General features: G+C 42.4%; 1 protein-coding gene across 7 annotated transcripts in view; it reads right to left on the bottom strand.

The window, feature by feature from the left end:
• Positions 1 to 5,292: 5,292 nt before the first annotated feature.
• UNC5D (unc-5 netrin receptor D) overlaps positions 5,293 to 25,932 on the bottom strand; it is a 585,082-nt gene continuing 564,442 nt past the window's right edge. For all 7 annotated transcript variants that reach the window (XM_051833981.2, XM_051833975.2, XM_051833985.2 and 4 more), the window contains one exon: positions 5,293 to 11,314. In XM_051833981.2, the coding sequence (XP_051689941.1) occupies positions 11,110 to 11,314 (205 nt within the window). In that variant the 3' untranslated portion in view covers positions 5,293 to 11,109. The remainder of the gene's footprint in view (positions 11,315 to 25,932) is intronic.

Raw genomic sequence — 25,932 nt, 5'->3', positions numbered from 1 at the left:
GTCCTAATCCCCACCGTCTGGTGTGATCATTTTTGACTTAGGCAGTGAGTCTCTTGGAGGCCAAGCCACTGTCTTAATTTTTCTAGAGGTTTTTCTTATTTATTTGACAGGCAGATCTACACAGGGTAGGGTGAGGAGAGAGGGGGAGAGAGATTCCATTCACTGCTTCACTCCCCAAATGACTACAGTGGTTAAGGCTGGGATAAACCAGGAAGTCCAGCCATGGGACAATCCAAAGCCAGGAAGTCTAGCCATAGGACAAACCAAAGTCAAGAGCCAGAAAGTCCAGCCAGGTCTTCCATGTGGGTTCAGGAGTCCAAGTACTTGGGCTATCTTCTGCACATTAAGTGGGGATTCGGATCAGAAGTGGAGCAGCCAAGACTCAAACTGGTGCCTATAAGGGATGCTGGCATCATAAGGCAGCAGCTTAACCAGCTGTGCCACAAAGCCAGCCCACATCATCTTATTGTAAAAGCATGGTTTATAGCAGACAAGTTGCACACATAGCAGGTGGTAGAACTCAGATAACGCTTCAATGTTTAATTTCCATACATGCTCCTGGTCTTAAGGTCCCTGTATCATCTGTAAACTAGAAAATGGGTCAACTCACTGATGGATCACCTACTGAAAGCAAGAACACTAGAATTTTAAACAAAGTGCTATGTGTCTTGGTGATAGATACACTTTAAGCATGTATTTATCTCATCTTGAAATTCTTTCTAATATCTGATATGATATGAACTTAGGAAGCCTTAGTGGAGTATTTCTTTGTAAACTCACTGTATTAAATATTCACCTTTATATTTCACAGTAAGATTAATTTCATTTAGGACATATTCTGTTTTCTCCCTCCCCCTCTCAAAACCTTCCCTCCCTCCCTCCTTCTCTCTCTCTCTCCCCCTCCCTCCCTCCTTCAAAGCCTTCCCTTCTTCCCTTTCTCTTCCTTAAATGACTTTCAGGCATCGAAGATGATAAAGTCAAATATGTGATTGGCTTTGTTGTAACCTCATTATATTTCTTTTAAAAAAAAAAGATTGATTTATGTATTTGAAAGAGTTACACAGAGAGAGGAGAGGCAGAGAGAGAGAGAGAGGTCTTCCATCCACTGGTTCACGCCCCAGTTGGCCCCAACAGCCAGAGCTGTGCAGATCCGAAGCCAGGAGCCAGGAGCTTCTTCTGGGTCTCCCACGCGGGTGCTTTCCCAGGCCACCGCAGAGAGCTGGATTGGAAGAGGAGCAGCCAGGTATTGAACCAGTACCCATATGGGATGCCGGCGCTTCAGGCCAGGGCGTTAACTCGCTGAGCCACAGCGCCAGCCCCAACCTCATTATATTTCTTTTTTTTTCTTTTCTTCTTCTTTTTTTTTTTTTTTTTTAGAAAGTAAAAGTAGCGAAGTTTATTAGGGTAGGGACATCCGCAAGAACGGATGGGCACCTCTCCAGACAGGACCTGAGAGAGAGTGCGGGGCAGCCTCATTATATTTCAACAAGGAATGTTCTCAAATGCCTATGTTCAGAAGCAAAACTAGCCAGACACGTAGAGATGTGTTTAGTTATGATAATTCTTGAACATTTACTTCATGCCCTGTGAACTTGATATGAGATATGATTAACCCCTCTTAAGAATCAGAGACTCTTTTCAAGGTCACACATCCAGGGAGAGGTAGACTCAATGCTACTCTCCAGGCTTATTTGTTGTCTCATTCTGCTCAGTACCATTCAGCCATGTCTGTATGATAGAAAAGTGAACACTCATAGATTGCTTGCTAAGTGCCACGTAGTATAATGTGGGATGTACATACACGTTTTCATTTATCTTTCAGATGTCAGGAAGAAAGTAAAATTTTATATCATCTAGATACTATAAATGAAGCATAATTGTTAAGTATCTTGCCTGAAACCAAATGCTAAATAAGAGTCAGGATTTAAACCCAGATTCTGCTATCATGTAGGAAGCACTCAATAAATATTTTTTATGTGAATGCAAAAAATCCTATTGTAGAGAGCTGGCTGGCACATGGCACAGTGGGTTACACCGCCATCTGCAGTGCTGGCATCCCATATGAGTGCTGGTTTGAGTCCTGGCTGCTTCTTTCAATCCAGCTTCCTGCTAATGCACCTGGGAAATCAGTGCAAGATGGCCCAAGTCTTTGGACCCCTGTACCCACATTGGAGACCCAGAAGAGGTTCCTGGCTTTGGCCTGGCCCAGTCCCAGCTGTTGTGGCCATCTGGGTAGTGAACCAGCAGATGGAAGATCTCTCTGTCCCTCCATCTCTGTCTCCCTCTCTCTCTCTCTCTAACTCTGCCTTTCAAATAATAAATCTTTAAATAAAAAAAAAAAACCTCTCAGAATAAAATCAAAGTCTAGTGAATGCTGGCTATATAGAACATAATAAACTTACCCAAACTAACAATCCATAATTAGTTCCAAATCAGATAATTTTTAAAATGACTTTGAATAGTTCATCATGGGTTCAAGTGGACCTATTAGGTGTTAATCCCAAGGAAATAGTTGTATCTAGGTCTTTATGCTAGTCACATAATTCTTAGTTACAATCTGATTTGATCATGTCAAATTGGACCTGTTCTAACTATTCAAATCTGAAAATTTAGACGTCGTTTTGCCAAAACACAAATGATTTACCTAGTTTAAATTAATTAAAACTAAGTCTTATTCTACCAATATCTTACATGTATTTTCATCAGCTTTAAAGTTCTGCTTAACATAAAGTGATCAGAACAGTTGGAACGACTCAGAGCTACTGTGTAGGTATTCACACTTGTCCCTAGTAGTCTCATAAGATGATCAAAGAGAAGGAATTACACAAAAATGGTTAGGCAATGCTGCACACACCTGCTGTCTGCCATATGTGTCATCACACATCATGCCTGTGAGGAGTCCAGAGTAGACACTGGTGCTGCCCTTTTCCCCATAGCTTCTCACAATTAGTATTTGTTTATTTGGACAAACCATCTTTCTATGGAAACAGTGTTATTTTTAAAACAGTTTGGGGGCCGGTGCCACAGCTCAACAGGCTAATCCTCTGCCTAGCAGCGCCGGCACACCGGGTTCTAGTCCCGGTCGGGGCGCCAGATTCTGTCCCGGTTGCCCCTCTTCCAGGCCAGCTCTCTGCTGTGGCCAGGGAGTGCAGTGGAGGATGGCCCAAGTGCCTGGGCCCTGCACCCGCATGGGAGACCAGGAGAAGCATCTGGCTCCTGCCATCGGATCAGCGCGGTGTGCCAGCCGCAGCACACCGGCCGCAGCGGCCATTGGAGGGTGAACCAACGGCAAAGGAAGACCTTTCTCTCTGTCTCTCTCTCTCTCTCTCACTTTCCACTCTGCCTGTTAAAAAAAAAAGTTTGGAAAATAATGATTTAAACCAATCCCTGACCTTTTAAATTAAAACTGACAAGTTTATGAAAAGTGACCCCTGTTAAATATAAGAGTGGGAATAAGAGAGGGAGGAGATGTACAGTTTGGGACATGCTCAATCAGACTTGCCCCAAACGGTAGAGTTAGAAACATGCCAGGGGATTCCAATTCAATCCCATCAAGGTGGCAAATACCAATGCCATCTCACTAGTCAAAGTGCATCAGTTTCAGTTCACAATTGATCATAATGAAAGGATTAAGAGTCAAAGGGATCACATAAACAAGACTAATGTCTACTAATACTAGCTGAAAGAATTAAAAATGAGAGAACGATCCAACGTGGGAATCAGGATACACAGCAGACTCATAGAATGGCAGATGTCCTAAACAGCACTCTGGCCTCAGATTCAGCCCTTAAGGCATTTGGATCTGGCTGAAGAGCCCTTGAGAGTATTTCATGCATGGAAAGCCAAGACACTCTGGAAAACACACACACACACACACACACAAAAACCTAAAAGAAAGATCTCTGCGAGTGAGATCCCAGTGGAAAGAACAGGTCATCAAAGAAGGAGATACCTTTCTCTGAAAGGAGGAGAAAACTTCCACTTTGACCATGGCCTTGTCTAAATAAGATCAGAGTTGGTGAACTCAAAAGGCTTCCATAGCCTTGGCAACCCATGACAAGAGACTAGGGTGATTACTGACACCAAAAACAAGAGTGTCAATTGTTAACAACAGGAGTCACTGTGCACTTACTCCCCAGATAGGATCTCTGTCCTTAATGTGTTGTCCAATGTGAGGTAATGCTATAACTAGTACTCAAACAATACTTTACACTTTGTGTTTCTGTGTGGGTGCAAACAGTTGAAATCTTTACTTCATATATACTAAACTGATCTTCTGTATATAAAGATAATTGAAAATGAATCTTGATGTGAATGAAATGGGAGAGGGAGCGAGAGATGGGAGGGTTGTGGTTGGGAGGGAAGTTATGGGGGAGAGGAAGCCACTGTAATCCAAAAGCTGTACTTTGGAAATTTATATTTATTAAATAAAAGTTAAAAAAAAAAAAACAGCTGGGAAAAAAACCTGACAAGTTTAAATCAGAAGCCATCTTTGAGTAGATCACGGAGTTTAAATTGGCTCTGACTAGCTCTCTAAGCAGTTATGATTAAATTCTCAGGAGCTCACTGCATCTCTTTTAAAAATATTTATTTATTTGAAAGGCAGAGTTACAGAGGGGCAGAGGCAGAGAGAGAGAGAGAGAAGTCTTCCATTTGCGGATTCACTCCCCAGATGAGCATAGTGGCCAGAGGTGGGCCAATTGGAGCCAGGAGCTTCCTCCAGGTCCCCAACATGGGTACAGGGGCCCAAGGACTTGGGTTGTCTTCTGTGGAACTGGTGGAATGTGTGGAATGGTGGAACTGCCGACAGTGGCTTTACAAACTTCGCCACAATGCCAGCCCTAGCTCACTGCATCTTAAAAACCATTTAAAACAGATGTAGTAGGTTAGATGTATTTGAACTGTACAACATTGTACTTAATATTTTCAGAAATGGGCAGGAAATGTTCTAGGTAGCCTGTAAAAATGACTCATTGAAGGCAGTGAATGCTGTCCCAGTGATGGCATGGGTATCACTACCTCCAAGCATATAAAACCATGTCCCATGGAAGGTTATGTGGGGGGGGGGGGGAGCATGGGAGTGAATGTTAGAAGATAATCTCCTCTTTGCTTCCAGTAGCATCTCGCTGTCTCACTGTGTGGCCACAGTGAGAAATGATGTCTAATATGTTAACAGATAGAAATTGTCCTGGGGGGGGCGGGGCACTGCACCTCCAGCAAGAATGTGGCAAGAGGTATGGCACAGGGCTCCTCCTTGAGATTTCAAAGTTCCACTCACAGAGCGTCCTAAAATGTCAATAAAAGACTCTTTATTCATAAATAACTGATATGCAGTAATTGACGTCTGTACATTTATCTTGAAAAGTCCGTAACCATCCAGTTTTTTTTTTTTTTTTTGCAAACTTACATAAAACATCCAAACCGTCCATTTTGTTCAATACAATATAACACAGCTGTTTGGCATTACCAAATATATATGTATATATATTTATAGATATGTACATGTGCTGAAAAAGAAGCCAGTGCAGCGTTCTCTAAGAAGTCCATTCGAGGATTTACTGTACAACATTCAGAATTTACATTGATAATACAAGGCACAAAAAGTGTGGTATGAAGCCAAGGCCATGCTTTCTTCACACTCTCTCCTCTGGCTTGCTCACTCCTTCAGCTTCATGTCAAATTAAGTGTTCAGCCCTGCTGTTGTGTCTTCTTTTTTGGCTTTGAACACATCAAATCAAAGTGGAGAGTGGTATGGGTTTGATATATGAATCACTTGAAAAAACACCCCCCACGCACCTTCCCAAAATAAACAGAACGAAATGAAATCTGTTTTTGAAATCTTCCATATACAAAGTGGGGGGTGGTGGTGGTGGTTACACACAACTTAGTTTTTTGAGTTTGGGTCAAAAATGCTTATGACTGAAATATTTTTAGGTCAAGAATTACTGGGTTGCATGTACCAATCAGAAACAGTTATGAAGAATGGGAAATTCTATGTCTTTATTCCAGTTCAGCAAAGGAAAAAACCCATTGCCTGACCCCCAAAAAACAAAGACAAAAAAAATTGCCACAGTGCCTATTCTTCCCCATCTTTTTAGGGAGAAATGTTGAATGGGAGTGGCCCGTGGATGCCAGGCTAAACCTTGGGGAGTGCTTCTGAAGAGATGTTTTCCCTTACCCTCTGCTGCGGCCTACATGGCTGCCTGCTGGTGATTTCCATCTCTATCATCAGAGCTCTCGACTGGAGCAGCATCAGAATTACCAGCTGTAGTGTCAGTAATGGGGTCATAAGCATGATACTCTTCCAAACTCCCCTAGAACATCACCTCTCCTGTGATGATTCATCAGAACCACAGTTCAATCTCTACCCTGGATAATTTTAAGGAAATTGCATAACTTGTTCAATTTTGGAATTTGTAGGTAAATAATTGCTTGACGTAAGGGAAATACCTAAGGGTTAGTAAAAGTGGAGGCAAAGGGCATTTTTGTTGTAATCGTGCCTTTTGTAAAAGAATTTTGACAGGTATTGCCATTCATGCAAAGAACATGTTACCAATTGTGGTGAATCTATTCAAATCTATTATTTGAAGCTATAACGTTTGGGGAAGACCGACATACCCCATGCTGAACGGAATATCGGGAGTAGGGAAGGGAAGTTTAATCCTAATCCATGAAGCTTCCTGCCTTTTTAATCACTGGGTTCCAATGGAGTAGGTGGGTTCTGAGACATGAAGTTCCAATGTTACTGTCTCAGGCCCACCTCATGAGGACATTCCGAATCCAAGATGTTCACAGCAAAAGGAAAAAGCAATGAGTAGCTGCTTCAAAAACCACAATTATTCTATGTGAGTTAAAGTTCCTACTTCAGATCACAGCACTACACACTAGTGACTAACGGCCAGGTCTAATTCCCATCCCCTTCTCTCTTTCTTTTTGAAAAGTCAGAGCACACAGATGGCTATTTCAATATTGTCATCGACCCCATTGCAGGGATGTGAGGAGTCCGCGTAGACACTGGCTCTCCTAGAATTGCTTTTGCAAAAACACCACATGCTGTCAATACAGCCAAACAGCTTTGTAACTGCAGCTTTCGAAAGAGTTTGGAAAGGAAAAACACAAAATATGCAACACATCTAAGATTAGTAACATTTTCACTTTTGTGACATTTGACAAAATACATTTTTGCTTGTAGTTCAGGAAAATTCTATGCAGACAAAAACAGTGGAAACTACAGAAACGGTGGCCATTCAGCTTTTGGCTAAAGCATCAATTTTCAAATACAGCGCTAGGGCAACTAACACCAAAGGGCTAATAAGATTTTGTCACTATCTGTAGGCCAACATGTTGCACTCCCATTTGCTGTGGCTGCCACCTCCAGGCCAGGCAATGGGAGTTACTAAGGATTCAAACTCTGCAATGTTTCATGAGGAAACGTAATGAAAATGGGCCACACAATGGGCCAGCCAGACTGGTTTCTCTTAGCTCCTTCTTGGCTTCTGTGGTCTCTACAGAGCTGGGACAAACCCTCTGAGAGAGCTTCACCACATTTGGTAGCTATGTCATTCAACAAATCTGCAGAGGGCAGAGAGACTAAGAAATTGAAGTGAAAATGACCAAAAAGGGGGAGAGGGGTGAGAAGCAAGTCAAAAGATGTTACAATATTTTGAAATTCACAGGTAAATTTGCCAAAAGTTAGGCAAGTGTAGAATACTACTTAAAACCATTTCTACCAGTTGAATATTCTACTTTTGCTTATCAATCCCTAGGTTGACAATTTTGGTCATCCAAAATTGCAATTAAGCTCACATTTTTAATCCAAAGAGAACTCTGGTTAAGCGATCTGACTTAATATTTCCTCTCAAAGTCAACTGAAAATAAAGGGACTGTGGCACAGGATAATACCTCTGCTGTTGAAGATAAAAAATAATAAAAAGAGAAAAGTGCCCCTCTTTAAAAAGAACTGTGTCAATTCCTTTTCATCTCTTACAAAAAGGACAATAAAAATTTTGTGGGAGTACATCTGAGTTTTATGAGACTTCCTGCACTGGTAAATGAAGTTTGCATTTAAATCCATAGAGCGAGCTTCCTTTTGGCTTAAAGGATTTTAATGTAAACCCATAAGACTGCACAAGCCATGTTGTAAAGGCTGTAAATTATCTTTATGATGCTTCAGTCTTGTGAAGCCGTGAAGTGAGCCATTTTGGCATAATTTTAAGTCATTTTTAAAGCATGACTATATGACTTAAATTTCTTTGAGTATTAAAAGATTCAATGGTAAGTGGGATATTTTGTAAAAAATTTTAAGTAACCTGCCAAGCATTAAAGGTCACTTTTAATTTTTGCTTCATTTTTGCACTAAGACTTCCAAATTAAGTGCTTGTAATGACAAGCAACTCTCTTTCAACAAAAGACATGTATGTTGACACGCAAATATTGTAATACCACAGTTTTTAGGTCACTGTGCATAACCACAAGTTCAAGTGTGAGGTAAGTCTTTGATTTTCAGTCTCTACCTCCACCGTGGTCTGTAAGTCACAAACATGGGTTCTCTTTGAGACTATTGTTAAGTACTGCATAGTCTTGCCATACAATGACCATAGAATTTCATATATTTCATAAGAGAAATGTAAAAAAAGCTGCAAATGAGACTTAAAGATGAATTTGATTAAATGTTGGGCTGAAATTGGAGGTGAAATATGTCAATTTCTTTCTTTCCTTTGTTACTCTATGTGATGTGATGTTTAAATGCATTTATAAAACCCAGGCCAGATATAAATCCTGGAAGGAAATCCTAGATATTCAGAGATTGACAATAATCTCATTTTAAAATAATCTTGATAGATCGGAGGGGAAATTATTTAAATTTTTCATTTTAAAAAGTATTAAAGTATCAAAGATCTAAAAAGGATCTGTGTGGAATCAATTAGAAGCTCAGAGAGAAAAAGGTAATAGCGTGGTTTAAAACAAAAAGCCTCTAAGATGGATATTAAAATATGATTCAATAAATTTTATATAAACTATTATTCAACAGGTAACACAGATACCTTCTGCATACCGCTGATGCCAACTAATTCTAATTTATTGCAAGGGATTGTCCATTGACTTCTAGCTCTTTCTCTTACAAACATTTTATCAGCCATGTCAAATGAGTTCCATTTCACTCGATTGTTCCTTATAAGTCGAATACCCTAGCAAAGGGATGTTTTTCTGATCTTGACATGGTATTTTGAAAATATGCTTGACAGTTCTAAGTTGATGGGTGGTTCTATATAGTAAGGCTTTGGATCCTGAGAAAAGGAAGATGCATTTGAATTACTTGTGCCAAAGCCTTTTATCTGATATTGGGACTGTATCATACCACACGCTAGCTATAGAAAATAGCCAGCACAATTCTAGAGTTCTTCAATGCCCATCCAGGGCATCATAAATTCAACCCATCTTTAAGTGTTTTCTTTTTTAACTTGGGTGAAGTTTCATAATTTTAACAAGTGATCTACAACAATGTTTAAATTTATGGGATTTCCCACTGCCAAGTGTTCTCCAGAGCCTCCATTCTAGGACTACTCTTATTTTATTCAAATACAGCCAACGTCTAAAGCAGCAGATGAGCTGCTTTGTGATCAAATTAGATCTTTAATTTTGGTTGTCCTGATTGTGGACAGCCAACCAAGCCACCCACCAGAAGAGGAACAGGAACATATCTGTTTATCTAGTCTACCTGGACATTTTGCCAAAAATGACTTGAATAGGCTGAAAAGATACGGTGTTAAGATCAAAGTCACAAATTATCTGGATTTCAGCTCTCTATAATACAACTGCCTCTTATTTGAACAAAAAGAAGCATGAATTAGGACGGTTTCATAGAAAAAAACATGATTGGTGAGGTTGAGCAGTCAGAGCTTGAGGGCTTCCTGAACAAAGCATGTGTTTTCTGGTATACTGTGGTAGAGGTATTACTCAGGTCTGCTTACTTGGATATCATTTAGAACATGGACTATCTGATAATTCCCCCAAAACACAAAAGAGGATGACCTATAGCCCTATGGAGAGATTTTATGATGACATAGTACCAAAAGGTTAGAAAATTTCAAGAACCCAGATTTAAAAGTACAGTAAATGTCTTAATTCCCTTAGAACAATAATGTTGGAGAACCAGAGAGACACTTGCCTCCTAGAATTTTGGCTTATTTGAGGCCTCTGACATCTGTAATTCATGTATTTCCTTGGACCTAGTTTGACCTGTCCTGCCTCTGCATATGTAATAAGTTGTGTTGTAATAGCATTCTGTAACTTGAGTGGCTTAGCTGGGAACAGAGATGGCTGTGTTTTCTGTTGAGTTAGGAGAAATAAATTTCCATAAGGAAAAGTGAAATGATGCTCCTTAAAAGCTCTCTACCATATTAGGGAAGAATGTGGGTAGATTTGTCTCCAGGGGGAGACATGAAGGTGGGGTACACTACAAGAGCTAGTTGGTGGTCTATCTTCCCTCTTAATCTCATCTCCAGTACACGTCTAGAATAGACAAGAAATTGGTGCTGGTGTGATATACTCAGATCTATATTCTATATGCCCTCCTTGACATTGTTGAAGTCCTACAAACAGGTTGGCAACTCTGTTTCACTTCTAAAAGTCAATTTTACAATGATTTCCAACATCACAGATGTCAGTTGGTAGAAAATGCTGACAATCTGGTAGCAGAATAAGCTGGCCCGTTGGGGCACATCATTAAAAACCTGTTTCAAAACATGCATTTAATCCATCTCTGCCTTCCCAGTTTGATAGTAGCTCGTCTTTTCCCACAGTTACTTCTATCTAGATATGCCCTCACTTTTATCTTTGCCACTCCAAACCCAAGGAGTGCACCCAGTGTTAACCCAAGTGTGGATTCAGAAGGGATAGAAGATCCCCCCCTTAGATCAACGGGAGCTTGTACCTTTCTCTGTTAATGTTTTCCCTACAAAAAATTCACTTTCTTCAACCAGGGAATCTCACTGATTGTAAAGGAAGCCTGAATTTCCCAGCCACTGGGCAGAAAGCTGCCTCTTTCTTTCCTCTTTAAAGCAAATGTCCCAAAGCTGGCCATCACTCTGTCTCATGAGAGGAAGTGGACTAGAGTCCATTTTGCCTGCTGTAGTTGAAGTCGGCTTCATCAAGCTGGGATTCCGAAATGTTCGAGAGTTTCGTGTGTGTCCTCCCAATCTCTTCAAGGGCACAGGCCAGGGAGTCAAGGTCACCATCGTGCTGATGACGAGCTTCCCACAGGTTCAAAATGACAGCAGATGGGCTACTTTGTGTAGCAAAATAAGACAAATTCCTAGAGAGAGGTAAACAAAGAACAAAACAATGACTATACTGGAACTAGTAAAAATCACCATAAGGAACATAAAATTGAATTTTGTTAGATATTATTAGTAAAGGACTAGAATGCTACAATAAGGCAGGGCTGGAGCACTTGGGTTTACACCCCAGCTCTCAACTGAAACGGCACTTTGGTGTGTCATCAACAGCCTTATCATCTACGTCATTTCTTAGTCCGGACCTTTCTTGGAGTCCTGGGTGTGTTGTATGTATTCACAAGTATGTTCATGTTTCCTTCTTGATCATCCCCTTGAAATGCTCGATTTCATGAGCTCAAGGGATGGTGTAACTCACCGCTATTTTTTCAAAATATCTGCCCCCCCCCCCCCCCCCAGGTAAACAGAGGGCTGTCAAGATTTGAGCTTTGATTGTTCTTCATCTTTCCTTCCTCAGGGGGCGGATATACTCATTGAAGTTGTTATCAACTGCTATGGGAGAGTGTCTAGTTCTACACCTCAGCTTTGCCCTTCCTCTCCATTCATACTACTTACAACTAATCTTTATTCTATTATTTTACAACTTGAACCACAACAAAAGCCATATAGTTCCTCCAGACCCTGTCTCCAAATTGGCCATTAGACTCCGCACTTTTTTTCCTCATTCGTAAGACAGCTACTCGTTTTCCATGCCTTCCTTGTTCTAGCCTCAATCTGGCTATGGCTACCTGACAATCATCTATGTCACTGAGAGATTAACAGAATTGAACATTCGGGACTTAATGGGCTAAGAGCCCAAATAGCAAAGGATGACATATCTATACACAAAGTTAACATGCATGGTACGGTTATTGCTCAATTTTAGTCTTAATAGGTGTACTATATATAGGATGATGGGACATAATGTATACAATTTGACCTGGGTAAGACTGTGTTTCTTGCTTTGACTTCATCTGTTTACTGGGAATGCCCCCTTCCTCGCTTCACCCCACTTACTAAGCTTGTACTCCTACAGTGGTGGTTCAATTCTCATCTCCTCTTTCCTCAAAATGGTTTATATTAGGGCCAGCACTGTGGTGTAGTGGGTAGAACTGCAGAGCCCATGAGGGCGCTGGTTCAAGTCCTACCTGCTCTACTTCCAATCCAGCTCCCTGGATTAATTAATGTGCTGGGAAGGCAGTGGAAGCACCTGCACCCATGTGGGTGACCTGGAAGAAGCTCCTGGCCCTGCCCTGGCTGTTGCAGCCATTTGGGGAGCAAACCAACAGAACAAAAAAGTTTTTTTTAAAAAAATGAAATTTTAAAAGTTTGTCTCTTCTGAACTCTTTTATCCTTGTGCTTAAACTTTCATGTAAGTAAAATGTTTATGTGAAAGTAGTTCGTAAAGCTCATAAAAAAATGGAATTACAAATAAGTTTATTTGGAGGAAAGAATTTTAAACCCATACATGGATTTTTCATAATATGCATTTTCTATGAACTTCATGAAAAGTCCCATATGCATGAATTTCAAATTATTTTGAACCAAGATAAATTTTCATTTCCATTTTAAATAAGCTTTTTTTTTTTTTTTTAAAGTAGCCTCATGTGTTTGGTGTGTGTGTGTAAACTATGCCTTCCCAATTTGACTACCTGAAGGGCAAAGATCATATCTAATAATTTTCTGGATCTGTCACAGCGCTTACTATAGTGCTATGACAGGTGTTTATTCAATATCCACCAGCTGAGTAATTGATTCCTCCTCCAGATGATAGGATATCTTGAGTGAAAACAATGGTAACCTTTTGGACAATAATTTTGTTATGATGAAGACTAAGACAACACAAAGGATTAAAGGTCAGTGTTTTTCATGGGACATTTTCAGTAAGGATAGAAATGTCATCTCAGATAATAATCTGATGAGATCAGATCTTCTGGAGGCAACCAAGAGTCTCCTGTTTGCTTTCAGCACATGAAGCATATACAGTCAGCCTGCTATGGGTTCCACACCCACAGAAGTGATTCAAAAGACTTGGGGGGGGGGAATGTATGAACACACACAATTTTTTTCCTTGCCATTATTCCCTAAACAATACATTATGACAACTTTTTGCATTGTGTTAAGTATTCTGTAATCTGGAGATGATTTAAAGTATACAGGTGCAAGAATATAGGTTGTTGCAAATACTGTGCACTGTATATGAGGGACATGAGCATTTGGGAATTTTGGCATGGGGGGAAGAGTCTTGAATCAATCCCCACAGGCACTAAGGAATAGCTCAGAACAAAGTAGATTCACGGGGAGCAGAGAAGAGCAGGTGGAGAAGACCACAAGCTTGTAAGGGCACATTACCATTTGCAAGCCCCACTCCCACCTAACGTACCCAGCAATTCTCAGTGAATAAAGTGCTACTTCACTCAGACTCCTAAGAGACTGTGTATGGCCACTTGGCTGCCAAATATTCATAGTGTAAATATGGAAATACCACAAGCATTCATACTTCCTACTATATATGACACATTGAGAAAGGGAGACCCGCTTAAAAACATTCTCTTTAGCTTTAATTTTTTCTTTAGTCCTCTTCCCTAGACCCTCCGACCCCAATTAATGATTATTCATTTCTACACTAATACAAACAGCAAAGCAGTTCCTGCTTGAATGGTTGAAGGGATCCTGGCTCCTCTTGTTCAAGAACTTTGACGACTGACATTTCTTCCTGATCGTGTGGACATATTTGTAGGGAAAGTGGCTCTGTCTCCCTGCAAAGGCCTCACAACTAAAGCCATAGCTGATACAGGAAAACCAAGAGACTGGGCTTGAATGGGCTCAGAGTAGCCTCGGACAGTCTCTCTTCAGGTCCACTTTGAGAATCACTTTGTTGCTGACATGTGTGAATACTTGCTTACGATCTCCATTGCTCTTTCACTGAGACAGTAAAAGCAGCACTCTCATAATTTTAGTGAGCACTTATACTTCATATTCATATTGAACAGCAATAGGTTTGTGTCCTGTGAATGGAATCTCTATGATGCTATGAACCTAACAGCTGTACTCTAATCCATACCAGGAATTGAGAAATGGTTTCTGTAAGGGCCACATAGTGACTATATTTTCAGCTTTGGTGCCCACAAAGGGTCTCAGCTGTAGCTACTCCACTCTGTCCTGGAGGTGCAAAAGCAGTGATAGAGGATATGCAAGAGCAGGGGTGTAGCTATGTTCTAATAAATCTCTACTTAAATAACACTGCAATGTGTTTGCCACCATTTTCAATGTCTCATAATATTACTCTTCTTTTGATTTTTTTTTCTGACCATGTGAAAATGCAGTAGCTATTCTTAGTCTGCTATGAAACAGAAAGTGGCCTGATTTGGTCTGTAGGTCACTGTGCTGCCCTCTGCCCTTTTGCTGTCTTATAACCCAACTACATGTGCAAAGGCAATGACTATTTGTAAGAAAATTAGACTGAGCAACCTGCTTTGTGTTTGAATTTGAAACTTGGGAGTCCCCTAGCTGGAGGGAAGACCTGGGCAGTGAAATACAATTAATTGATGAAACAGCTTCAGCCATTTTAAGTTCTTGTTACCCCTGCTTTCTTTCAAGAGGCCGATTGAGTCTCCTACCCTATGGTTCCCCACTGCACCCCCTGCATTCTTCCCCAGGTTTGGAAACCAGCAGGCCAAACCTAAAGAACCTGTGTGGGGAAGCTCTCCTCCCACTGCCCCCCACCTCCACTCCCAGTCCACCTAAGATATAAAAAGGCCCAGCTTACTGGGGCGTGAGCCTTTTGCCATGGCTGTGTGCATGCAGGCAGCTGGTCGACCTCTACAAGTTCATTTTCCTTGAATAAATTTGATCGCATTCTGTCTCCTCTTTGCTCTGTGCCCTTTTTCTTGAATTTGATGCCCTGTGTGAGGGGGCACCCATCTGCACCCCTTTTTCTTACAATAATGAAGCTTTAAGTGAGATACAAAGAATACCTTCTGAATACAGGGATGAATCCTTTGTCTCAACACAACATTATAGACATTCACAAACCCATGGGGGAGAAAGGGTATTAGTGGCCTGCCTGCCTGGAGGAAGAAGACCAGAACTGCGAAATGACTCCTGGCAGCCAGGTGATTCTGAAAAATCCTACAAATGGATTTGTGGAATAGATACCCAGGGCTAAAGAAAGCTAACTGATTTAAAGTCAGGGATATAACTGTGGCTTGTCAGAGCCTGAATGCCTTGCACTAAGTGCAATGTGTGCTCCCCAAGCAAGTTTTATATGGGTTCTTTGAGGTTAACACATGCACACGCAGTAAGACACATCAAAATTTCACACTCTTCGTTTTAGTGGATACACAGCAGCCTTATTAAAAATAATGCTTTCAGCTTTGTGATTAATGGACATCCTTTGAGAGTACTACCAAAAGATTTGGGGAAAACTGAATTAAACGATAAATGGGGTGGCTGGCATTGTGGTACAGTGGGTAAAGCCACCGCCTGCGATGCCAGCATCCTGTATGGGCACTGGTCAGTGTCCGGCTGCTCTCCCTGAAATCCAGCTCCCTGCTAATGGCCTGGGTAAAGCAGATGAAGATGGCCCAGGTGCACGGGCAGCTGCCACCCATGTGGAGACCTAGGTAAAGCTCCAGGCTTTGGCCTGGCCCAGTGCTGGCTGTTGTGGCCATCTGGAGAGTGAACCATCAGATGGAAGATGTCCCTGTCTCTCCCTTTCTCTGAGTTTGAAAATAAATAAATCTTTAAAAACAGAATATAAATTCATTGGGCACAAAGAAATTTTGAAATCAATTCTTATATGTTATGAAAAACTATGCATGGAATTCAAAAATTTTTTTCACCCAAATGAATTAAGATTTATTTGAAAGAGTTACAGAGAGGGAGAGACAGATCTTCCATCTGCTGGTTCACTCCTCCAGAGAGCTTCAATGGCCAGCGCTGGGCCAGGCTGGAGCCAGGAGCCAGGAGCCAGGAGCTTCTTCCTGGTCTCCCATGTGGATGGCAGGGGCCCAAGTACTTGGGTCATCTGTTGCTGCTTATCCTAGGTCATTAGCAGGAAGCTGGATTGGAAGAGTAGTAGCTGGGACCAAACCAGCACCCATATAGGATAACATAACAGGGGAGGGCTTCACCCACTAAGCCACAATGCCAGCCCTCAAAATAAACTTTAAATCCCACTGTCCACAAACTTTTTGAAGTATTCTTATATTGCATAGCATTTACATGGTTGGGACAGAGTATGTAAAATACCCTAAAATTGTAATGCAAAAGGCACTTCCTTAATGATAGTTATTTTCCTATGTGAGTATACAAAATTGAAACTGAGCCCCTAAATGGTGCCTTGAATGCAGATACCAGGCCCCAGTCTCCTAGCCACATGCACCCCAGGTCCCCCAAGCTTAACTCACTGAACTGAAGGAGTAGTATACATGGCCCTTTAAGATTCTAATTGCTGAACTTGTGAGGTCACCTGTTTCTCCAATAGATAACACCTGGCAGCCAGTATGGTCTCATAGGGTGTCTTTAGGGGAATTCCTAGCCCAGGGAAGAAAGCCCTGAAGCCCGGTTGGCCATCATAAATATCCCCTGAAGAATATTGCATTGTTGGGGCTGGCACTGTGGCTCACTTGGCCTGCGGCGCTGGAATCCCATATGGGTGCTGGGTTCTAGTCCCGGCTGCTCCTCTTCCAGTCCAGCTCTCTGCTGGGGGCCGGAAGTGCAGTGGAGGATGGCCCAAGTGCTTGGCACCTGCAGCCGTGTGGGAGACCAGGAGGAAGCACCTGGCTCCAGATTGGCGTAGCTCCCGCCATAGCGGCCATTTGGGGGGTGAACCAATGGAAGGAAGACCTCTCTCTCTCTGTCTCTCCCTCTCACTGTCTGTAACTCTACCTGTCAAATAATAAATAAATAATCTTAAAAAAAAAAAAAAAGAATATCGCATTGCCAACCAACAACCTGACGTGAGCCGAACACGTAACCCAACCAGGTAACCACCGTGACTCCAAACAACACTTTACTGCCTGGCTGGGGGCCAACATGCAGCTGCCTCTATCCTTTGGTCTTCATCCTGTCTCCCCCTTCTGTAGCCCCCTTTAAAAACTCCACAACATCCTCATCCAGGATGGTGGTGGTTCCTGACGCAGGGGTCTGACACCTCTTCATCTGCTGACAGATTAAACTTTCCTTTCCCCTCAGACTTTCCCCTCATTATTCTGAGTTGGCTTCAGGGATAGAAAACGAACTTCATGGTGTTTTGAAGATTGCTATGTCATGTATTCATTTTCTTATCTCCATACCACCCCTTTGAAATAATTCTGATCCCTATCTTTGTGACCTATTTTTCTTCCAAATAATGCTGCTGCATTTGAGTACTAGCGGTAAATGCACACACAAAACAGGGAACATTGTTAATACTGCAAAATAGCACTCACAGTTTCCTTAGTGTCTGTGACTTGTCGTTGTTTGAAATGAATACAGAATATTAGCAAAAACAGTAATCCTGAATATTAGGGCAGATCTTGAAAAAAATTATTTTTGAAAATTTTAAAGAAATGAATGTATATTATGCCCAACTTAAATGCTTCAAACATTGCTATGCACTGAATTTCAGGGAATCTTTTGTCATAGTCTTTTTCAAGTCTGGTCAACTGAGATAATTTGGAAGATTTTTTATGGCATCATATATATGCTATAGTCTAGGCAGATGAGATATCTGTGTATTGTAACCTTTTCCTTTAGAATCATTGTCTTTATCTGCTGTAAACCCTATAGACTCAAGGACATCATTGTTTCCTTGAGATCTCTGAACGAGTACACGCCGATGAACGCTTATGCTAAGGCAGCTGAGTCCATCTATCCATGAAAGTTCACTGAGGATGAGGAGTTTATCAAATTTTTATTTCATGGTTTCCTTTCTATACACCAGAATTCCTGGGGGTATAATTTATTACCATGACGAATTTCATCTTTCGGAGACTTCCTTCTCTCCATAGCCTGGTCCCAGTTAAAATCCCCTACTTCACGTGGAAGCCAGGGACCAACAGGAGACGTGTATCTTCACCTATTTCACTGGCTAGACACAGGCCGACACACAACGGTGTATGTAGGTCAAAAGCCAAATCCTTATATAGAATCTCAGTTTTCCAAATATATCTTCAGACTAATAGATTTATTTAAAGATTTTTTCTTTTGATGGCATAGAGTCAGTGGAGATGGGAGAAACCGTGGGACCAGGATAAAACTTGCTACAGAGGGTCTTCAGAAATCATTACAACAAGGGCTAATTTGCGGGACAGTGGCCAGAGATACCACCCTTCCTTCAGTACTGTGAAAGCCTGCAGGTTTTCCAGACTCCCTGCAGTATTCAAATGCAAATACCTCCGGGACCCAGTACATCTAAATCCTCCATCAGTTAAGGAAGAGATTAGATAACAGTAATGGAGAGAGAGGCTCTATCTTTGCCCTGGGGAAAGATCCAGAAGGGCTACCAAGGGCACACAGCACTGACAAGCAGCCTAGGAGAGACTGCCTTACATTTGAAATTCCAGATAACAAAGTGCTTCTTTCAGCTACTCAAAACCCTGCTACCAGGGGGCCAATAAACCTATTTGCAAGCTGCAAACTCTTGCTGTGACTAATTGTGAGAATATATTTTATCCTAAAATGTAGCAGGGATCACTTTGGAGCTGCAGCCTAACATCATGAGCAAATAAGACACTCCACACCAGGAATGGGCAGTCCTTTCATCAGAATTTAGGCTTGCCAGCAGAAGGGAGCCCTTCTATCTGTAATGCCAGGGCCAATGGCTTTATTTGTTTAGGTCAGCTATCTAACATGCCTTTCTTTAGCCTTGAAAAAGTATATTTTAAAAATATTTTCTTTCTGGGTAATCAGTATACAAAAATTTGAAAATTCAGTTAAGCTACCTGTAAGAAGTATCATTCCAAGAACAGTGTCTGATCTTTCTGTACAGTACCAAATAGGGAATTGAAGCATAGTCACAATACAAAATATTAATATCTTTGCTATCATCTTAATTGTCTCATTTAATGAAAGCCTCTTATGTGACCAAAACCAGCCCTCCATAAGGTTCTCTAGAGGCAAACAGAAAAGCTATTTATACTGAAAAGTAGGAAGTGGACACACTATAAACATTTGGCCAGTGCGTCAAAGGCAGCCTTCAGGACAAAGCAAGTGAAGTTAAAAAAAAAAAAGGGGGGTGGGGGTAGGGGGAGGCAGGAGATGAGAATTGTCATTGAACTGCCAGTGCCCCCTAGGGATCCCCAAGGGAAGGAAGGCAGGATGGCAGAACCCAAAAGGAAAAGATGCTACAGGCAACTAACTGAGTGCATGCTGGGTTCTGCTCCCCTTTGCTCAGAGAGAGGTACCTGAATTATTGCAGGTAAATGAGTGGCAATACACTCCTCTCATAGTTACCCTTTTCCCATGTCCACTTGCTGGTAATTGAAGGTAAGAATCTTCTTTGGGTAATGTACAAGCGAGATTCAAAGAGGTGTTGTATTTTTTAAAAAAAGTTAAAAAGTTTATTTTGCTGCAAAAAAAACTTTTGCAGTCAATGCATTATTTTTGCACATGATATATTTTACATATAGTAGGAAACTTTTTTTTGCATCAAAATAAATTTATACTTTTAATTGCATTTCCCCATGACGTTTTTAAAGTACCTTCCTGTGAAAACGTTGGAACCTGGACTACTGCCTGCGAGTTGCCAAAAGAGAGCAAAGCAAATTGTAGTCCGTTTTTAATCCCCCAGTTTCATTCCTGTGACAATTGCTCATGATGGGAAATGAAAAAGGCAAGCAAAACTACTCAATCTCTGCTTTTCATCGTACTGGGAAAGAACTGAAATTAAACAAGTTTGCTCTTTGAGAACCTTGAAACCTTTTTGAGGATCCCGAGGGTGAAAAAGAAGTGGCAACCTTTGACTCCATGAGAAAAGACTGCTCTGCTGATCCCAAAGGGCAGAGAGTGAAATATTTATTTACACCCTTCACTTTGATGTTTTCACTAAATTTTTTAAAAGCTATACTTATGTATTTGAAAGGGAAAGTCACCGAGAGTTTGATCTTCCATCGACTGGTTCACACCCCAAATGGTCACAACAGCTAGATCTGGACCAGGTCAAAGCCAAGAGTAGGAACTCCAGAGGAGTCGCCCACATGAGTGGGAGGGGCCGAAGTGCTCAGGCCGTCATCCAGTGCCTGCCCAGCGCATTGGTAGTTAGTTGGAGTAGACGTAGAGCAGCTGGGACTAGAACCTGTGCCCCAGTATGGGCTGCCAGTCGCATAGGCTGCAGCTTAACCTGCCGAGTCACAACTCTGGCTCCTACGTACCTCAGTTTGTAATAACTCAACATGTGTTTCAATAAAACATCACAAACAATTGAAACACTGAACGAGTAGGTAAAGTCAGTCTTATACTATTTTAAATTATGAAAACATAACGACATACTGATATTGTCAGGTTTTTAGTACTGTGTGAGCAGCAAGAAGGGGATCATTTAGGCTATAATTGAGCTTTGGAATGTCCATCTTTTCTGAAAGCAACATTAGTCTGCAGGAGGGTAACCTAGTCCTTCAAAAACCAGCACAAACTCACTCACAGCCTGGAAAAAATATGACACCCCTTACACCATCTCCTGGAGCCACCAGTGGGCATGTTAGTTCTCTTGGAGGAATATAAAAAGCTGCTTTTCCACATTGCCTTGAGGACGGACACCTGCCCCTTATAAACTGCATACAGCTTGTTCATGGTTAAACGTGTCCCAGGGCTGTCTCTCTGCAGCTTCGTTTTAGCGAGCAGTTTCATGAGTCATTGACTTTGGCAGAATGAAGCCCCAACACCCACCACTTTGCCGTGCTGCGGCCTTCTGGCTTCCCCGTAAGGGCTTCTCAGATTTCAGAGGCTGCGTAAGTCCACTGGGCCAAAACCAGAAAATCTGATTTAGGCTCCAACATATTTTGCCTCCAAGGGCCTATGTAATGCTACGGCCCTATGTGTTAATTCTCCTTAGAAGAGTCTTGAAGATTTCTTTCTAGGAAATGGCAGCTCTATCCCCATTCTCATTGTTTCAAGGTTATGGTGTATTTTTGAGCCCCCTAGGCTATAGAACCAGGAAAGCTTAGTTGGATGTAATCATAGTAAAGGAACAAAATGAAGCAGACTTTGTCTTTCTGTAGCCACTCTTGTCCCTCTCTTTCACCCTCCTTCCTCCACCCCTCAAAGAAACCTGGCTCAGGTGATATGAGATAGGCAGGCAGTGAGGTAGGCTCTATTGAGCTAGAGATACCTGCAAGCCACAAGCCCTGCCCCATGAGGTAGTTCTATACTACCTGTCACTCAGAACACCTCCTTTCCCAAGATGCATCTGTGCTTCATCTGGGACCTGGAGGAAAGGTGCCTTGGAAGTATGGATATGAAGCTCCACGTGGAACGTTACGGAGGCATCAGAAAACTCCCAGGTGGCTTTACGCCAGGAAAGGCACTCCCTGTGACTTCATAAAAAAGGCCAGCAATGCAGGTGCTGGGGTGCTCCTCCTACTTCCTCACCCTTTCTCTTTCTGGGCCCACTGTCCACTCATGGTGGGTCTCTTTCTGTGTGGGTCAACCTGCACTCATGTCTGTGTGAGTGTGTGTGTGTGATCACTTTCTCCCCTTTTGAGTAAATTCCTTTCAATATGTCAGTACCTAGCATTGCTGTCTTGGTGCAGGACAAGAGCCCGGAATACAAATATGTACACCCCACTCCCCACAGCGCAGGGACTGTCCTGCATGCAGTGGATGCTGACCGGTTATTTGGAGGTAGGTTAAGGTACTGTCTCATAGCCTCCCTCTGACCTTTCCCACAGCCCTCTGCCTACTCACTATTCCCTCGTATCCCTTTAAGAGGGTGGACAGGAAAGACAAAGGCAGGATCTTGGTGTGAGAATGTGTGGGAAACAGGTTGTTACAGGGTGCACCGAGTTAACGCCCTGGCCTGAAGTGCTGGCACCCCATAGGGTGCTGGTTCTTGTCGCGGCTGCTCCTCTTCTGATCCAGCTCTCTGCTATGGCCTGGGATAGCAGAAGATGGCCCACGTCCTTGGGCCCCTGCACCCATGTGGGAGACCTGGAAGAAGCTCCTGGCTCCTGGCTTTGGATCAGCTCAGCTCTGGCCTTACGGCCATCTGGGGAGTGAACCAGCAGCTGGAGGACCTCTCTCTCTCTCTGCCTCTCCTCTGAGTGACACTGACTTTCAAATAAATCTTTAAAAAAAGAAAAAGTTGTTACAGCACTGCTCATCAGCCACGAGCTGGACAAGTTTGGTTTCTTCAGACTTTGCATCATTGCCCTTTAGTCCTCCTGTCTGAAATACAGTTGAACCCTTCTAACTAGCTGACTGGTGAACAATGCTTTTCCCTGGCAGTGCTCACACACTGTCCAACAAGTCAACTCTTCGGGGGAGGGCCTTGGGAAGACTTACGATGTCATGGATCTGCTACTCCCTGTTTTGGAATCTTTTCTTCCATTCTGGTCTCCCCTCTACTCATCCGCCCATAGCCTCTGCTTCTGTTCCCATAGCAACTTGGTCAAGCTGGCTGTGTTCTCACGGGGGGCCTGGAATTGGGAGGCCTTACGCAAGAATGATCTAACCATGGAGCCCCGAGCACTGCCCAAAATCCAAGGGGCAAGACAGGATGCCCCCACAGCAACCACTCTGTAGCCTGTTTTAAGACTAACTTTCAAAAACCTCTGATGCTTCCTCATATTAATTCTATTAGAAGGCAAGTTGTTAGGGCCAAGTACACTATCATTTGCAAAATCCCATATCATTCATTCACGAAACAGCTATTGAATTTCCTCTAAGTAGATGGTCCTTATTGAGGAAGGTTTAATCACAATTTAAAAATCTTAATAAAAAGGGATCAGCTTTGTGGCACAGCAAGCTAAGCTACTGCCTACAACGCTAGCATCCCATACGAGCACCAGTTCCAGTCCTGGCTGCTCTGCTTTGGGTACAGCTCTCTGCTAATGCACCTAGGAAAGCAGCAGAGGATGGCCCACATGCTTGGTCCCCTGTCTTCCACATGGAAGACCTGGATGGAGTTCCTGGCTCCTGGTTTTGGCCTGGCCCATCCATCGCCATCTGAGGAGTGAACCAGCAGATGGAAGCACATGCTGTCTAACTTTTCCTTAAATAAATCTTTTATGGGAAGTATAAAAATACAAAGCATTATGAAAGTTTAGATGGGGCAACTATTTGTTTTGTCATTAGTTTGATGTTGTTTAAGTCCTTGACCCCACTCTGCCACCACCTACCTCTGCAGGACCAATTCCTTAATTCTCATCCAGTCCACCTGCCAATTGCTGTAGCCAAGAACATTGAAGTGGAGAATTACTGCAGCGGGGTTTACTAAATAACTGAGCCATCTCCACTTTGAAATGTAGCAAGGGTGGACTCTGAGTAACAGTCACCGTTTGCTCAGTGTCTATAATTGCAACTGCTATCTACGATGCTCTTTGCCAAACCGTGATCTATATGCCAGGCGAGTTTCAGGGCCACCTGTGTTGCCAGCCTCATAGCACACATCAGTGACAGTTCTCGCACTCTCAGGGAGGCTAAATCTTTCATTTCAGGCTCCTTGTCTTTTCTTTCCTATTTAGATCTAAGTAGACATTTGCTTGGGAAAAAGGCAGATTATCACCAGCGGTATTTGCATTTACAAAGAGGACGGGAAGAGAACATTTCCTCTGGCAATAAAATAAAAGCAAATGTTTTCTTCCACTCCCTTCAGAAAACTCTACATGATTTGAGAGCTGTTGCTTTGGTTGCTTTTTAACACTTTGGGAAATTGAAAGCCGGATGGAGGGTGCATGGCGGAAGAGCCACATAAAAGTGCTGTCACAAGATCAAGTGAGGTGAATTCTCTGAATAGAAAGACTGGGTTTTGTTTTGTGGATGAAATCCCAAGCTATGGAATAGCTTTTGTACCCAATAATAATGGCTTATTGGCAATTTTAGATTTCTGCATTTTAAATAGTTCCACACATTATCTGCAACTGTAGGGTTATACAAGGAGAAGTCGTGATGGATAACACTCTTTTTTACACATTTATTTATTGGGGCTGGAGTAGTGGCACAGCTTCTTGAGGTGCTGCATCCCATGTAGGAGTGACAGTTCGAGTCCTAGCTGCTGTGTTTCTCATCCAGCTTCCATGATACTGTACCTGGGGAGGCAGTGGAGGTTGGCCAAAGTACTTGGGTCCCTGACGTCCACTTGGGAGGCCAGTATGGAGTCCTTGGCTCCTGGCTTGTGGTGACCCAGATCTGGCTATTTCAGGCATTTGAAGAGTAAACCGGCAGATGCATTTCCTCTTTATTTGTCTCTCCCTCTCTGCCAGTCTGCCTTTCAAATAAATAAATCTTTTAAAAATATCTATAGGGCCTGGTGCTGTGGTATAATAGGCTAAGCCTCTGCCTGCAGCACCAGCATCCCATAGGAGCACTGATTTGAGTCCTGGCTGCTCCACTTCTGATCCAGCTTCCCTCTGATGAGCTGGGAAAGCAGCAGAGGATGGCCTAAAAGCTTGGGCCCTTAGGGGACCTGGAAGAGGCTCCTGGCTTTGGATCAGCCCAGCTCTGGCCATTGTGGTTATTTGGAGAGTGAACCAGCAGATGGAGGCCTTTTCTCTCTGTCTCTCCCTCTGTCTGTTAACTCTACCCCTCAAATAAATAAATCTTAAAAAAAGCCAGCAAACTTCCTGCTGTGGGCCCGATATGGGTCAGAGCCAGTTTTTATAAATGAAGTTTATTAGCACACAGCCACACCTGTTTCTTTATGTATTTGCTCTGCTTTCAATAGTTGCTGAGTCATTGCAACTGATCCCATCTGTCTCCTATCTGGTCCTGTATAGATAAAAGTCTGCTGAGCCCTTGTTTAAATCATTCTCAGTCCATCCTGTGACTACTTGTGGAGTAACACTAAAGAACACAGAGGAGGTGCAGCGATGCTCCTGACTGAAACTGACAAAGACGTTCTATGGGAGTGGATTACATGTATTTACACGACTCGGGTATCCAGTGTGGAAATGCCACCACAACCATACTGGCTATGAGGGGCCTTCAGAAAGTACCTGGTGGGCCAGGTGTTTTGCACAGTGGTTAAGTCTTTGCTAGGGATGCCTGCATCCCACGCTGCAGTTCTTGGTTCAAGTCCTGACTGTCCCACTTCTGATCTAGCTTCCTGCTAATGTGCACCACTGGAAGCAGCAGGTAACGACACAAGGACCTGGGCCCCTGGCACCTACATGGGAGACTTGAAGGGAATTCCTGGGTCCTGGCTTTGGTCCGGGTGAGACTCACAAGCTTGTAAGTGTTTGGGGAGTGAACCAGGGGATAGAAGGTTTCCCTGTCTCTCACTTTCTAGTAAGATAAGAATGCATGAAAATACATATTATGATTTAAGAAATGTTATGCATGGATTTCAATTTTTTTGTTCCAAAATGTATTTTGAAATCTACTTCTAACTTTTCGAAGATTCCTTGCATATAATTATGACTTAAAGATAGAAGTGGAAATCTGTATTCAGGGTACCTTAATCTTAATTGCAGTGCTAGTTATGTTACTAGCTAACACTTCTGGAGAATCTGCATAGTCT

The sequence above is a fragment of the Oryctolagus cuniculus genome, chromosome 2 (genome assembly GCF_964237555.1).
Source record: "Oryctolagus cuniculus chromosome 2, mOryCun1.1, whole genome shotgun sequence".
Lineage (NCBI taxonomy): Eukaryota > Metazoa > Chordata > Mammalia > Lagomorpha > Leporidae > Oryctolagus > Oryctolagus cuniculus.
Note: the sequence above shows the minus strand (reverse complement) of the source record. Positions and strands in the feature narration are given on the sequence as shown.